Genomic DNA, 13,553 nt, shown 5'->3' on the forward strand with positions numbered 1-13,553 from the left:
AAACACAGCTGTACACAAAGGTGGTGCACAGAGCTGCTAACAAACCTCTCCTCTGTACTGCAGCAAAAAAACAAACCAATGAGATTTCCTATGAACATTTTCTGCTTTCCAACAGAAACACAAAACTCAATGAAAATCTGACAAAATATTTTTGAACAAAAATACAGATACAAACCTCAGGATTTCAAGTAATATTTATGGCATAATTTTCCAAACATTTTTTAATTTTTCAATTTCCTTCAGTAAAAGCATTTTACATTTCCAACTCCTTGCCTTTGCTCTGTCTTACAGAGCAGAAAATGTCTTGAAAATGTTATTTCTTTACCAACATTTTCATTTAGGTACAAAAGCAACCATTACTCTTATCCAGCAGCAGTGATGTATGTAAGAGCAAATATATACGGATAGTGAATTCTAAACACAAGGAGATGAATCCAAGCAGCCATTTCTTACATGTTTAGAAAGCTGTGAAAAGGTTTATGCACAGCTGCCTTACCTTTTAATCTGTCTTCACATCTACGTTAGGAGCAAGGTGCTTTTTCAGAGACGTATGGGAGTACAGGCTGTGGTACAAGACTGGGGAGACCTTTTTGGAAATGGATTTATTTTCCAAAGAGGTACTTTCAGTCATTCCAAAACATTTCTTGAAAGTATTGATGACTCACTCTAATTCATGAGATCACCTCAGCAGGACAATGAGGGCCAGGGCTACATACAGACTCCAGCACACAACTAACAATGTTCTGGGCTTGGTGGGTGTCTTACTGGCCACAGGAAAAGTTCTGCCATTGATTTTGGTGAGTTTTCCCTTGGCCTTAGATAATAACCATTGGTTTCTTAATGCAGGGACAAAGACCCTCTCTTTTCTCATGTATTTGATTCTCTGTTAGACTGATTTGGAGAAAAAAAACAAAGACATGAAACAACAATCACTGATAATCCTAGCAAACCTTTGTCAAGCTGGCCATTCCATCTCCACTTCAAGGAGAAGACACAGGCCAGGGAGGGCAGCTTCAATTTTCACCCCATAACTGGAGCACCAGGAGTATGATCAACCCAAAAGCCAGCCCATGCCGATGGAAACAAACCTCAGTAGCAACATTTCAATCAAATGTTTCCTTTATATCTCTGTTTAAGCCAACACAGTTCTTTCTTACCATTTTTGCAGACAGGACAACACTGCTCTGGTTCATAGACTGGGTTGACACACTCGGGGACTGCGCAGTCTGCTACAACACAGTGAACTTCATTGCTGGGCTCGCAGCGGCACCATTCGCATGGCGAGGGCTAGGAACAAATCTCAGATTAGCCCGGCGCCTCCGCAGCTCACAAGTTTGCAACATCCCCATCTAGCCACAAGATAAACACCTCAGCGCTCAATGCCCCTTGACTGAGCCATTCATCATGGCTGATACAAGTTAACTTCTGGCAGGAAAGAGCAACAGCTCAAATAGGCAACCACAACATCGGAAAAACCAGTGAGCATCAGCCTTGTTTTCCCACACAGAGTGCAGGGTCCTTTAGGACTTCAGGGCCCTTTGCCAAAAAAACTGAGCTGAAGCCTCTAGGTTGTAGCCTGCTCTACCCACCTGTTCTATCTAACACGTGTGGCCAGAAGGAGAGCAGGATTTGTGCAAGGTCCATGAGTGGTGGTTCACCCCAGGAAGGGAGTCCAGGCTGGTTTTGCAGGCCGTACCCATCTCTCATGCAGACCACCACTGCCAGCCACCCCCAAGCTGTTGGGAAGGTGCTGCTGGGATGCCTGTCCATGCCCCAGCCTCCTGGGGTGTTTTCATTCCCACTTTTCAGGGCAGAGGAGAACAGTGTCGCTCTTGGAGGGGCAAACCCATTTTATTCCGTGTTGGTGCAGCACCTGCGTCAGGGGTCTATCTCCCACAACACAACCATGAGATCTCAACCTGGCCCCTGTCCTCGCTTCAACAAGGTTTGTGAGCAACAGGCCCACATAAAATACGTAAATAATTAAGAGACTGAGTAATTCTGCTGAGTCAGGGAAGTCAGGATTACAGCACCAGGCTGAGTGGTTTTGTTTCAGCACCATCAGTTTGGCCAGGAAGCTCTATCCACCTCCAAACTGCACAGAGCTGTTGCTGTCTCAGCCTTAAAAAAGCTGTGAAAATCTGCTGAAAACATACAAAGGTCAGTGTTTTAAGGTTCCCAGTGACTTATGGGTGTGCAAGTGCCATGAAAGCATGGCAACAGAGCTGAGGAAGGAGAATAGGAGGAGAACTGGAAGTTAAAGAACTTCCTTTCAGTACCAGTAGGTTTGATGTGTAACTCCCAGTTTCTCAGCATCCATCACTAACATTTAAATGAGTAAATGTGGATATTGGGAAAAAATTCTGCTTTACGTGAATCTGCAGCTGTGGGAATTCCTCAATACTAAAATATATTCCTCAATATAAAAAAAAGTCAGATGCAAAGAAAAGATTCATCCTGATGTATTTCAGACTACAGTGATGTGTCACTCATTTCTACAAGACACACAACCTCTGAGCCCTGTTTCTGGCCTGTAAAAAGCTCTTCAGTTCACCTCTAAGAAGCTCCATGTGTCTTGAGTCAAATAATTTATTCCCAGGAAATTCATTTCTACCTTAAAATGCACTAATTAAAGCTTCCCTTGCTTTGTCTCAGCATCTGCAGTCTATAATTCCCATCACCTCTCATTTGCTCACGGCTTTGGCAATTTAGATAAAATCAGCACTCCTTGAGCAAGGGAAGAAGTGTGTGGAGGTGGAATTCCTCTCTCTAATTATTGTTCCTCTTTCAATCCTGCTTTGATTTCTGTCTGAAGCACCAGGAATCTAAATTCATTTGACTGACATTTCTTATTCAAGGCTATTTAATAAGAAGAAACAATACAGAAGAAAACAGACAGAGCTATTTGCTGAGGGATCAATAAGAAAATTGCTGCTTTGTTTTCACTCATTTTAATCGCTAATTATATGGAGCAGCAGAACTAGATCTTGTGATTTGTGGAAGCTTTCACTGACGTCTCCTCCAGGACTTGTACCCATCCTCTCTACTCCAGTGGCTGCAATGGTAAGAAATATGTGATGCTCTTCTAGGGCTGCAGCCCAATCCACGGCTCAAAGAGGATCAGCACAAGTGGAAGCTGCCCCTGAACGACTCTGCAGCTGAGCAAATGAGACATGACACACACATCTTCTGCCTCAGCCTTGGTGGTGCAGCCTGAAAATGACACTGTCATAAAGGAGGATGTTGCCTGATGCTGGGAGCAGCTTTCCAAGCGGGAAGAGCTGCACACAATTAGAGAAGGAAAGCACACCCTGGCAGAACACAGAGTGAGCAGCCACCAAATGAAAAGGCTGCTTTGGCATGAACCAGACCTCTCCCTGCCACCTCCTTCCCCCTGCTGTATTAAGGTCAATCCACTTGGTCTTGTCACCAAGATCTTCCTCTTTGGTCACTTGTCAGAGCCACTTGCCATGGGGCACTCCAGCCCTCCTGTCCACTTGGTGTATGAGAGCCTTGGCACTTTCTATATGGGATGTGCCTTGGGATCTGATCTGATAATCCCTGCCTGTTCAGAAAGGACTTTGCCCCAGGCACACTGATTTGAGCATTTTGGAACTGTCATCTGCAGGGTCTGCATCCAAGCTATTACTTTCCCTGGTGCTACCCTTCTTGTGAACAATTCTGGGACACTGGCCAAAAAGTGCCTCTACAGGCAGCAGGAAGAACAAGCAGCAAAATGATAAACTGGGAATCAGTGAAGAACAGGGAACCAGCAGAAGATGTCCTTAAGTTTTGTTTCCTCTTTTCCGATTTAAAGATTTATTGCCCATGAAAGAGGGGTAGTTTACAATTTTGTAGCCACTGAAGTTCAAACAACAACAGTTCCAGAAAAAGAACTCTCAGCCCTGCTGAAGAAGGACATTGAAAAAAACACAGGGGGTTTTCTGGAGTAGGAAGGAGAGAGGACACTGTCCCACATGGACAGTGCAAATGCTTTATCTGTGTCCCTTAAACTGATGTTCTGGAAAGAGTGTTAAGATTAAAGGATCACAAAAGGTGGTAATTTATTCACTCCCCTGTCCAAGGCAGAATAATCTCTTGGAAAACTCTCTAGGGAAGGATTTATAAGGCAAGATTTCAAGAGCTGTTGGTGAAGAAACATTCTTCTGACCACTGCCCAAAAGGAAAGGTGTTCATGATCCCACAATATGGATACACGTCTGGACCACTCCATGGTCTGTACTGCTCAATATGATCTCAGAAATGGCTCTATCAGGAGCAAACTGGGCCCTTCTGTAGAAGGTATCAGTCAGCAGAGCAGTTTGACTTCACCAAACCAGTGCAAAGCAATGAAATTGTTTTTATCCCATCTCCATTTCTAATGGGGGTGAGAGCAGTGACCCTCGGAGCCAGTGGAGTGATATGTTTTTGGATGTTGTTGTCAGCATAGGGGCCAAGCTGGTGGGAAGCAGACAGGGCCAAATCTACCCACCATTCAAGGGCTTTTAACAGCAGCTGAAATGGGACACAGAGCACAAGAGATTTCTCAGTCTCTGCACTGACCCTAATCCCCCTCTCCTTCAGCCAGTCATTCAAAAACACCGGAGCAGCACAACCCATCCATAGCCCCCCCTAAGATCACAGCCCAGCTCCCATTTCTGTTCTGTCCCACTGATCTCAAGGAGGACTGTGAGCCCAGGTTTGGCTGGCAGGGCAGGCTCAGCCCCTGCTCCTGTGTGGAATGGCCCCATCACACACCTCAGGATGGCCAGAGGAAGGAGCCAGCACTCCTTCTGCTGCATGGATGGAAAACCTGAGTCTCAGGTGCTGTCAAATGGGAAACATCTGCAATCAGCAGAGTTTGTTAACAATGCAAGAAGGAAGGAAAATTAGAACAGAGAATAGAAAATACACACGGCTAATAAAGATTTTATGTGCGCGGGCACATAATGATAAACTTGATAAACAACATAAACAAACACATGGAAAAGGCAGCGAAGGAAACAGAATGAAAAACAAGATACACCCTGAGCAGGGGAAATCGGGAAACCAAACAGGATATGGGTGCCCCAGCTCCTAATCTTCACTCTCACACTCCTACACATCACCTTCCCACGACTTTCACCCTTTTCTTGGAAGCAAATTCCAGCACACGTATGAATTGTGACTGCTAACATCACCCAGCTACTCCTCTCTTACAGGGTTGGGCACCTCATGGGGCAGCTACAAGGTTTCAAAAATCCGCAGAAATTTCATACCTCTGAGAGGTCTATTTTGTGAGCAGGCCCTCAAGTCCTCTAAAAGGACTGGTGGACAGCCAGAGAGATCACAGGATCAAAAAATTCTTTAGGCAACAGCCTACAAAACTGATTATTCCCAAACCTAAGGGAGAGGTGGGGAGAAGAAAATGGAAATCTGAATTCAAAACTCAGAATGTTTGAATCTACTCTTTTATGCTTTTCTACAGCTGAAGAGATCGGAATCAAACTTTTTTTTTTGACACACAAAACTTCAAGATTTTAGGCAAGATCTTGCAAGAAGCACCTCAGCCATCTCATACAGTCAGAGGAATTCTCTTGTTGCAAGTACTTACTGAACCTCACCTCCGTATTTCTCCCTTAGCTCGTGTCTTGGCCACAGCTACAGCACCTAAACCACCCCTCTGCTGCCCCAAACATGGGAAAGGCTTTCCTATATCATCACCAAGTACGGAATATTCTCCCTGAGTGAATGGAGGAAACATATCTGTACCTACAAAACATCATTTTGCAGCCCTCCTCTTGCCTATCTGCAATCAGGATTTCTCTGTCTTTGTGTCTGCTTGTCAATCACTCAACTGCTTCTACACCAACAGCTCTGGAGAGGTGGAGAGGGAGGGATTTACCCAGGACAAACTAAAGACACTGAAGATGACATCTGACTGATGCTTTTTGTTCACCTGTTTGTCTTGTCAGTCAATAAGAAGCCGTTTTCCTCACTCCTTGCTCTGCTGCCACACTCACCAGGCTAACTGGTTTCCAAGTCACTCAGCTCAGGAGATGTCTCAGACCATGTTTTAAGGCTGCAATTCCCTGTGATCAGTTGGGATTCTTCCAGCTGGCTTTGCTCAGACTTGGGGTTTGAGGCTCATACCCCTCCAGGAGCTGGGAAAATGCTGCTCATTTTCCAAGCAGCCTTCCAAGACTAAAGTACTATTTGGCACCTGAGTATTTCAAGAGCCAGTGGATCTTGTATCATTAGAATTGACTGTACAGAGACCTGCTACTGCTGGAGACCTTCCACTCCATGAATTTAGATGCTAGCTCCTCCAGGAATGTTCAGCACAGACATTTCCTAACACTTCGAACCTCTCCTCAATTTTCCAAAAAAAGGCCTTGAATTGTATGGCATTTTCTTTGAATCTGGGTTTTCAGCCTCACGGAAGAAGATTTACATCTCTGCTAGAGCTCAGATCCTGAGATCCAGTTATCAGGATTTGTTGTGCTGCTCTCTTCACCCTCTTTCCTAGAGCTAAGCCTGAGGAGACTTTTTGTACCAAGAAGTCCCCTGATCCCATCCTGGAAGGCTTCACTGACAAGATCCCATGAAGTGGTGCCTAAGGACCACGTTCTGGTGCTGCCTGACACACAACAGCCCTTCACTAAGCAGACACAGCTCCCATCAGGCAGGTGCAGAGCAGTACAGACTCCACAGCTGTATCAAGCTGTATTGTATCAAGAATACTTGACTTTTCTCTGGGGAACAAGTAAGTGTTTAACCATCTAGTCATGTTACAGTGCACCCACCGATCACTGTGCAGGAGCACGGACAAGGGGGGCTGTCCAAGCCATTGGAAGACAATCCAAGTGTTTCCACTGAATTGAGTATAGCTGTTATTGAGGCCTGTGGTGCTCTTCAAAGAAGTGAATTTACAATATGGCCAGAATGACTGGAGAAATCTGCTTGGTTGACTGGAACATGAAGAGGGGTACAAGCACAAAACTAAGTCAGCGGGGCTTGTTTTCTGAGCTCTGGGGGAACTCCAGGAGTCACCATATCAGAGCAAAGGCAGAGGAGATACTACGACTCTCGGTACCACTGCAAACCAAAATCAGGCATTCCAGTCCCCAGCTCCTTCAAACACCAAAAAGGACGTGGTGTGTAAGGATATTCCTCTTCTAGGTGATACTGCAAAGGGAAAAAATGCTTTTCATGGCAGTTTAACTGAATATGGAGTTGAAACGCTTTCTTCCCCTTCGAGAACAGAGAAGTGCCAACCCCTTAAAAATGAAGTGCCGTCCTCTGCATTTCTGCTGATGCCAAGGTGGTTTGGGATGCAATGGTTCTCCCCTGGCTCTTCTGCACAACCCTGCCATAGATTCAGATCCATGAGCTGTATCCACACGCACCTCCTGCCTACATGTCTGGATGTGTCCCACCCCCTGCAAGTGCTGGGCTCCAAGGAAAGGAAAACTGAAAACCATCACTGCTGTCAGTCTCTCCCTCTTTAAATTTTCAAGATACTCACAGAGATAATCCCATTCAGCCTCTTCTCTCAGACAGGCTGGACTGATGGCATCCTGCTCAATGCAGACAGAACAGCAGGAAAAGCAGAGCGATGCAGAGTGACGTCTGTCAAATTGGGCACTTACATCTTAAGAGGAGCTGTACCTTTTAATGATGCTAAGGACAACGGCAATTCTGATGGAAATTATCTCTGTAGCTACACTTTCAGGTGGGGAATTTACTGGCAGGAAGCAAGAAAGGGAGGAAAGTTTGAAAGGACCTGATGAATAAATTTGGAGGCAAAAATGGTTTCCATATTATGGCTAAGCTGGGAAGTCATAAACCAGGGGAGAGAAATAAAAAAGGAACTGGGACAGCATTCACCAGAGATACTCCTGGAGGAGAAATTAGAATCATTTTCATTGTTATTGAAATTGCCTGTGATCTCAGGCAGATTAGCAGAAGATTGCAGGAAAATTCAGAGAGCTTTCAGCTGAGAAATTTTGCAGGTGCCAAACTTGTGGAGAAGGAGCCGGTGAACAAGTCCCGCCTGAAGGTGAGACTGAGACCTGCCCACTTCTCTTCTGAGCTGCTCACTTGGCTTTCACTATTAGCAGTGAATAAATAACCATCTAATTTGTGTTAAAAATTTGGTAAATGGTTCTTTTGTATGTGCCAGTACAAAAATCCACACAGGGCAAAAATTTCTCTCAGTTTTGTCACTTACTTAATAAAATAAAAATCATCCAGCCAGCTAGTGAAGATATAATATCAATTATACTACAGAAGCTGTAACCACTTGGATTTTCCATAGGTGGAAAGTTGCTCAAATAAACAATGTGTTGAGTAATTACAGACAAGCCCACTCACTGGAAACACCATCAGGTTGCAAATGACTTTGCAACAGGGAAAAACTAAGCCATTAGATAATTTATCTGCAGTGAAAAAATTGGAGCTGTATCCTACTTATGTGGAGCACTAGCAATACAAATCAACTTTGCCATCCAAAAACTGAAAGATGCTTGCACCACACTGCGGATTGGCTAAACCAAGGACCTGGCTCCCAAGAAGGAGCAGAAGCAGATGCTGAGATCCTGTTTTTAAGGGAGCCCTCAACACAGACACACAGACATTACTAACACAAGAGTCTTTCCAGTGTGCTGGTGACCAGGCTTGGATTCTGGGGATGGAAGAGCACAAGCATGCCCTAATCACTTCAGGCCATGTATTCCTCTCGTCCCTTCATTCCCAGGCCATGCCTGTCTATCACCAGAAACAACATTATCCTTGCCATTCATTTGCAAACACTCCTGGGGAGCCCTGCAGATCAGTAAGGCAGATGAGGGGCACAGAAGGCCTGCCTCATCCTGGATATCCTGGGCCTACATCTGATGAGTCAGGGTTGTGATGGCTTTAGCAGCTTTGTACTCATAGATTTGCTCTGTGCCACACAATTTGATGAGTTTAAAAGGCTCCTGGAACCATGTCTGGATCTGAAGAGCGACTCCTCCATTAGCTGATGAGAGAGACAACCTTGAGCTGAGTCCTGGCCCCTTTTCCACCAGAGCTGTGTATCTGCAGTTTTGTGGTTGCTTTTGTCTCCCAAAAGCAGCAGCGAAGCTTTCTGTAAAAACATGACTTTGCACTTCTTCTGTGAGAACGCTCTCTTTGCTTTGATATATGTCTCATTTTATTCCCTACAATAGTTGCACCTCACCTACCCTGGGGCTGAGGGGACTGGAGCTCTCTATCACTTTGGTGATAATCTTTATGACTGGATTACAAAAGCCTTTTAGTTCAGCCGTGCCCAGTGCCCAGGGAAGGGGACTCCTCCTGAAAGGTTACAGATGTGACAGATGGGAACGTGGCCCCAGCGTGTGAAGTGCAGCCCCGTCCGGACACAGACAGAATGTCTGTGTGTGCTTCACATTTGTTAAGCTCCTTTTAATGTCAGCAGGGAAAGTGAGCCCAGCTGGCAGCTTTCTGCTCTCCATCCCCTCCTGGCTGGCTTTTGCAATGAAGGAGCTGTATCCAGGAGAAAGCCTCCTGGATCAGGGAGAAAGGAAAGGAGGACCTGGTCACAAGGTGCTCCCTTTGACACGTGTTTTCCCTATACCTCCTTTGTCCACACTGAGAGATGGGAGAAGGTGGCAAGATCAGCTCCATGTGCTGATAAAACACTGAATTTCTGTTATGGAGGAGGGTATAATACAGGCAGACATCAGTGGGGAGGAGATGTGGACCTCGGTCCTGTTCCTTCTGCAGCATCTGGGAGGTTTCTGTCCCTCAGGAGATGTCATCACTTGGTCATGAGCACAGCCTGGGAAGGGTTTGGATGGGTTATCTGTGATGAGAGAACACACTGGGGTTTGCCTACACAGGGAACTCACTGGGATAACCCTCAGTCAGAGAGGTTTTGCTGACTGGGATGACCACAGTTAACAGACTGAGAGATTCTCTGCTTTCAGGAGCTGTTTCAAACCCTATTGCTTCTCCAAGCATACTGATTTTATTGTAATTCCCGAAAAATTGTCTCTGATATTACCAAAAAACAGAGTAAGGAAGCCTCACATATCCTTATTTTGCAACAAGACTGAGCATTGTCGCTACATAACTTACCTAATTACAGCTTTTAAAACAGTAACTAGAATAATTGGCTGATTGAGCATTTTTTTAATGAATGCAATTCTGCACAGAGCACATTCCAGTGGCAACAAACACATACCTGCACTTCCCCTCACTCTGGCAGGAAACAGTTTTCTAAAAAACCTTCTCAGCAATGAGCTGTGAGTGTTTCTAAGGATGACATCCTTCTTCCTAAGCTGATGACCTGAGGACCTCCTGCCCCACAGAAACAGCCTGGGTGACAGAGCTTGGGAGAGCCAAGGGATGGGCAGTTCTCTCCCTGGCCCCACTGAGCATTGTCTGGCACAATAATAAAGCCTCAGACTTGATTTTACCACTCTTGGAAGGAGCTGGGAACACCTGCATGTACTACATGTTCCATTTTCTTAACAGAAAGGCTCCAGCAGCCACAGAGGGAGGGCAGGGGAAGTGCCAGAGCTTCTCCTCTGGCTGTGCAGAGATATCCCCTCTCCTTCAGCAGCTCCCTGGACAGCCCCGATTCTGGGAGCAAGCAGAGCTGATGGGCAGTTTCCTGGAGGGAGTAACTGAAAGCACAGCCCCAGCTCTGACAGTACAAATGTTGGGCACACATTTATTCCTGTGTCATATTAACTGGAAAAATACCAATCCCTTGGGACTGCACATACAGGACAAGTTCTGCACTGGGACTAAAACTGGGGGCTTGTGCTCATTCCTGCAGATTCTGATTTGTGGGGATGCTCAGGTTGTGGGTCTCATCCATTTCAGTGGGGAGCTCTGAGACAGTTTGTGTGTGGCACAGCCAGCACCACTGAGCTCTGAGCTTTTCAGGTCTCCCATGTATTACTGTGCTCCAGGGAAGAAAATTCCATGGTGAATTTTTTTGCCAAATTCTGAATAAAGCCCACCTTCTTTCACCTATTGTAACAATGTATTTGTGCATAATGTGATATATATGTTACAGAATCAGTAGCTAAGTACATAGCATAATTTTAAAAATAGGTTTCACTATAGATCAATGTGTGACAGGCCTATCTATTTTAGTATGTTTTCTTGGGACAAATTATGACAGAAATACAGTAAGTCAGTAATTTTAGATTCCTTTGCATAGACATTGTCACTGTAATTTTGCCAGGAGGGAAATAATAAATCATACTTTTCCATCTGACTGATGCTCTGTTTCCCCTGTCTGATTTCAATGGCTGTGTGCTATCTTCAGAGCTGGCATTGTTCATGGCTCCTTTTATTAAAGTGCAGGCACGTTATTGAAATTTCTTTTGTATTACGATATTCTAGCCATATGTGAAATTGCAGAACACACAAGAAGGGAAAAAAAATCCACTTGTTTGAGTCATAGTAGAAAAAAAAAAAAAGCCTGCTGCACATATCTTGGAGAAAAAAATGCCAATATTAAAATGGGGGACCCATGCTGGCCTTCTCCAGCTGGGGCTGCCACACTCTTGTTTCTCACCTGAGAGCACCACCCCACCAGAAACACTCTGCAACATCCCAAGTGCTCCATCCATATTTGATAAGCCTGCACTCCTAGGCTGGGGACCTGCTGGTCTGAGCCAGGCTGTTGTTTACACCACTTAATTTCTATTTCTGGCACAGTTCTGGGGGTGGGGAATCACTTTCTGGTTTCACTGCCTGCTGTTCTCCAGCATCAGGATGGACACACTGCGTTTCAGGGGCTGAGCTGCTGGGATAGCAGCTGCCTGCATGTGCCTTTTGATGAGAGGCCCTGCTTTGTTCAGTTAAATTCGGGTAATTGCATTAATAAAACATTTTAAAGAGCATTAACAAGGGGGAAGGAGGTGCCACTATTCTGAAGTAAAGGTTTCCATAATGAGCTGAGAATTAGTGTATGATAATGCTCTGCTTACACAGTCCCTCATATATTTTGGGCTCTGATCACACCCTGAAGAACCCTGCTAGAGCTGTGTCCCTACTGTGCAAAGCACTGTTCAGGAAGATACAAAGTCAGCAAGATACAAAAACCTTCGCTGAAGGATTACAGGTGATTTGTGGACAAAACAAAGCAATGAACTTAAGATACAGTGGCAGGGAACAGGGGAAGGAAAAGTAAGAAATCCTGGCTCTTTTCAAGTCAGAAAAACTTTGCCCTGGAAGGAAAAATTTGAAAAATTTCACCTTTCCTTTTTTTTTTTTTTTTTTTTTTTTTTTTTTTTTTAAATTTTATTTTTCCCCAGTGTGGAGGAAAAGGGCAAGGGCAAGGTTTGTTTTCCCATCTCTTCACGCTCATGCTGATGCAAGAGACAAATACTTGGACATCACCTAGGGACTTTTTCACTGAGGACAGGTTTGGGAGGAGCAGAGGTGGAAGGGAAGAGGACAAGGAAGTGGGAGGGACAAGTCATTGGGATGGGCAGGTAAATAAAGGCAGCAGCAGAGGATAAGCACTGGCAGAGCCAATGACTAGAAGAAATTGCAGCTCTGTGCTCACCAGAAAGGAGGACAGTCACTGAAGAGCACTCAAAAAATGTCCAGAGTGTTTTCTAAGCTCAAGTTCACAACTGCAGGCTGAAGCTGCTCTTCTCACTTGAACATCATCAGGAAGGCCAAAACCTCTTGTGTTCCCACCCAAAGGATAACTCACTCAGTGTTCTGCCAGGCTAACACAGATATTTTAATGTCTGTGCTTAGGAAATTTCTGCCACTGCCTTGGAGGAGGATGGCACCATGCTCACCCTCCTGCAGGGACAGGGAGCAGTCCCTGCCTGTCAGTCTAAAATGGAGAGAATATTTCAAGATGTCAGCCTGACAATCTCTTATGAACTGACCATTTATCTCCCAGCAATGGCATTTTGCTACATATCCAGAGGTCTTGCAGAAGGTTACTCTGGATGTGCCTCTGCTGGGTGATGAGAGACCTAGGAAGTTCAGAGCTGATAATGGACTTTCCAAACTGGAAGAGAATTGACAACCCAATCCTCTTGCAGTGGCTCCTCACTGTGGCTACAAACACACTGTAACCATGCCATAATTCCATTTCTCAAAGGTGCGTGCTTTTCTGCCAGCAAGTCATGCAAGAGAGCGAAAACTAATCAGCACTTAGGGACACTGTTGCCTCAGTGACATTTGCAGGATTTCTCCATCAGCTGCCAATGAACATCCATCAGGCTGGCGGAACACTGTCTCCTTAACTTTACATCAGCTGCTGGCTGGGGACAGGCATTTAAAACACAGCCATGTGTATTGCAACAACCAAGACCAATCTCATTTGCTTGTTTTCTGTCTCTGGGAGGAAAGGGGAGGCTTAACAACCTCCCTGAAAGATCTCTGCTCCTACAGGCGAGGGCAGAGCACTTGAGACTCACACCTTAACCCCCAGGACTGAAATCAAAGCAAGCATGATGTGTGAGAGAAAAAGCAGCTGCCAGGTGACCTCGAGAGCCCCTGCCAGATCACTCTGGAGAAAACAGCCTGAGACTTCCAGCATC

At 45.3% G+C, this 13,553-nt stretch overlaps 1 protein-coding gene across 1 annotated transcript in view; it reads right to left on the reverse strand.

The window, feature by feature from the left end:
* VWC2L (von Willebrand factor C domain containing 2 like) overlaps positions 1-13,553 on the reverse strand; it is a 46,032-nt gene that overhangs the window by 25,761 nt on the left and 6,718 nt on the right. Inside the window, exon 3 of the mRNA XM_083864588.1 lies at positions 1,158-1,287. Within this exon, the coding sequence (XP_083720714.1) occupies positions 1,158-1,287 (130 nt within the window). The remainder of the gene's footprint in view (positions 1-1,157; positions 1,288-13,553) is intronic.

The sequence above is a fragment of the Zosterops lateralis genome (genome assembly GCF_965231275.1).
Source record: "Zosterops lateralis genome assembly, chromosome: 7".
NCBI classification, from domain to species: Eukaryota; Metazoa; Chordata; class Aves; order Passeriformes; family Zosteropidae; genus Zosterops; species Zosterops lateralis.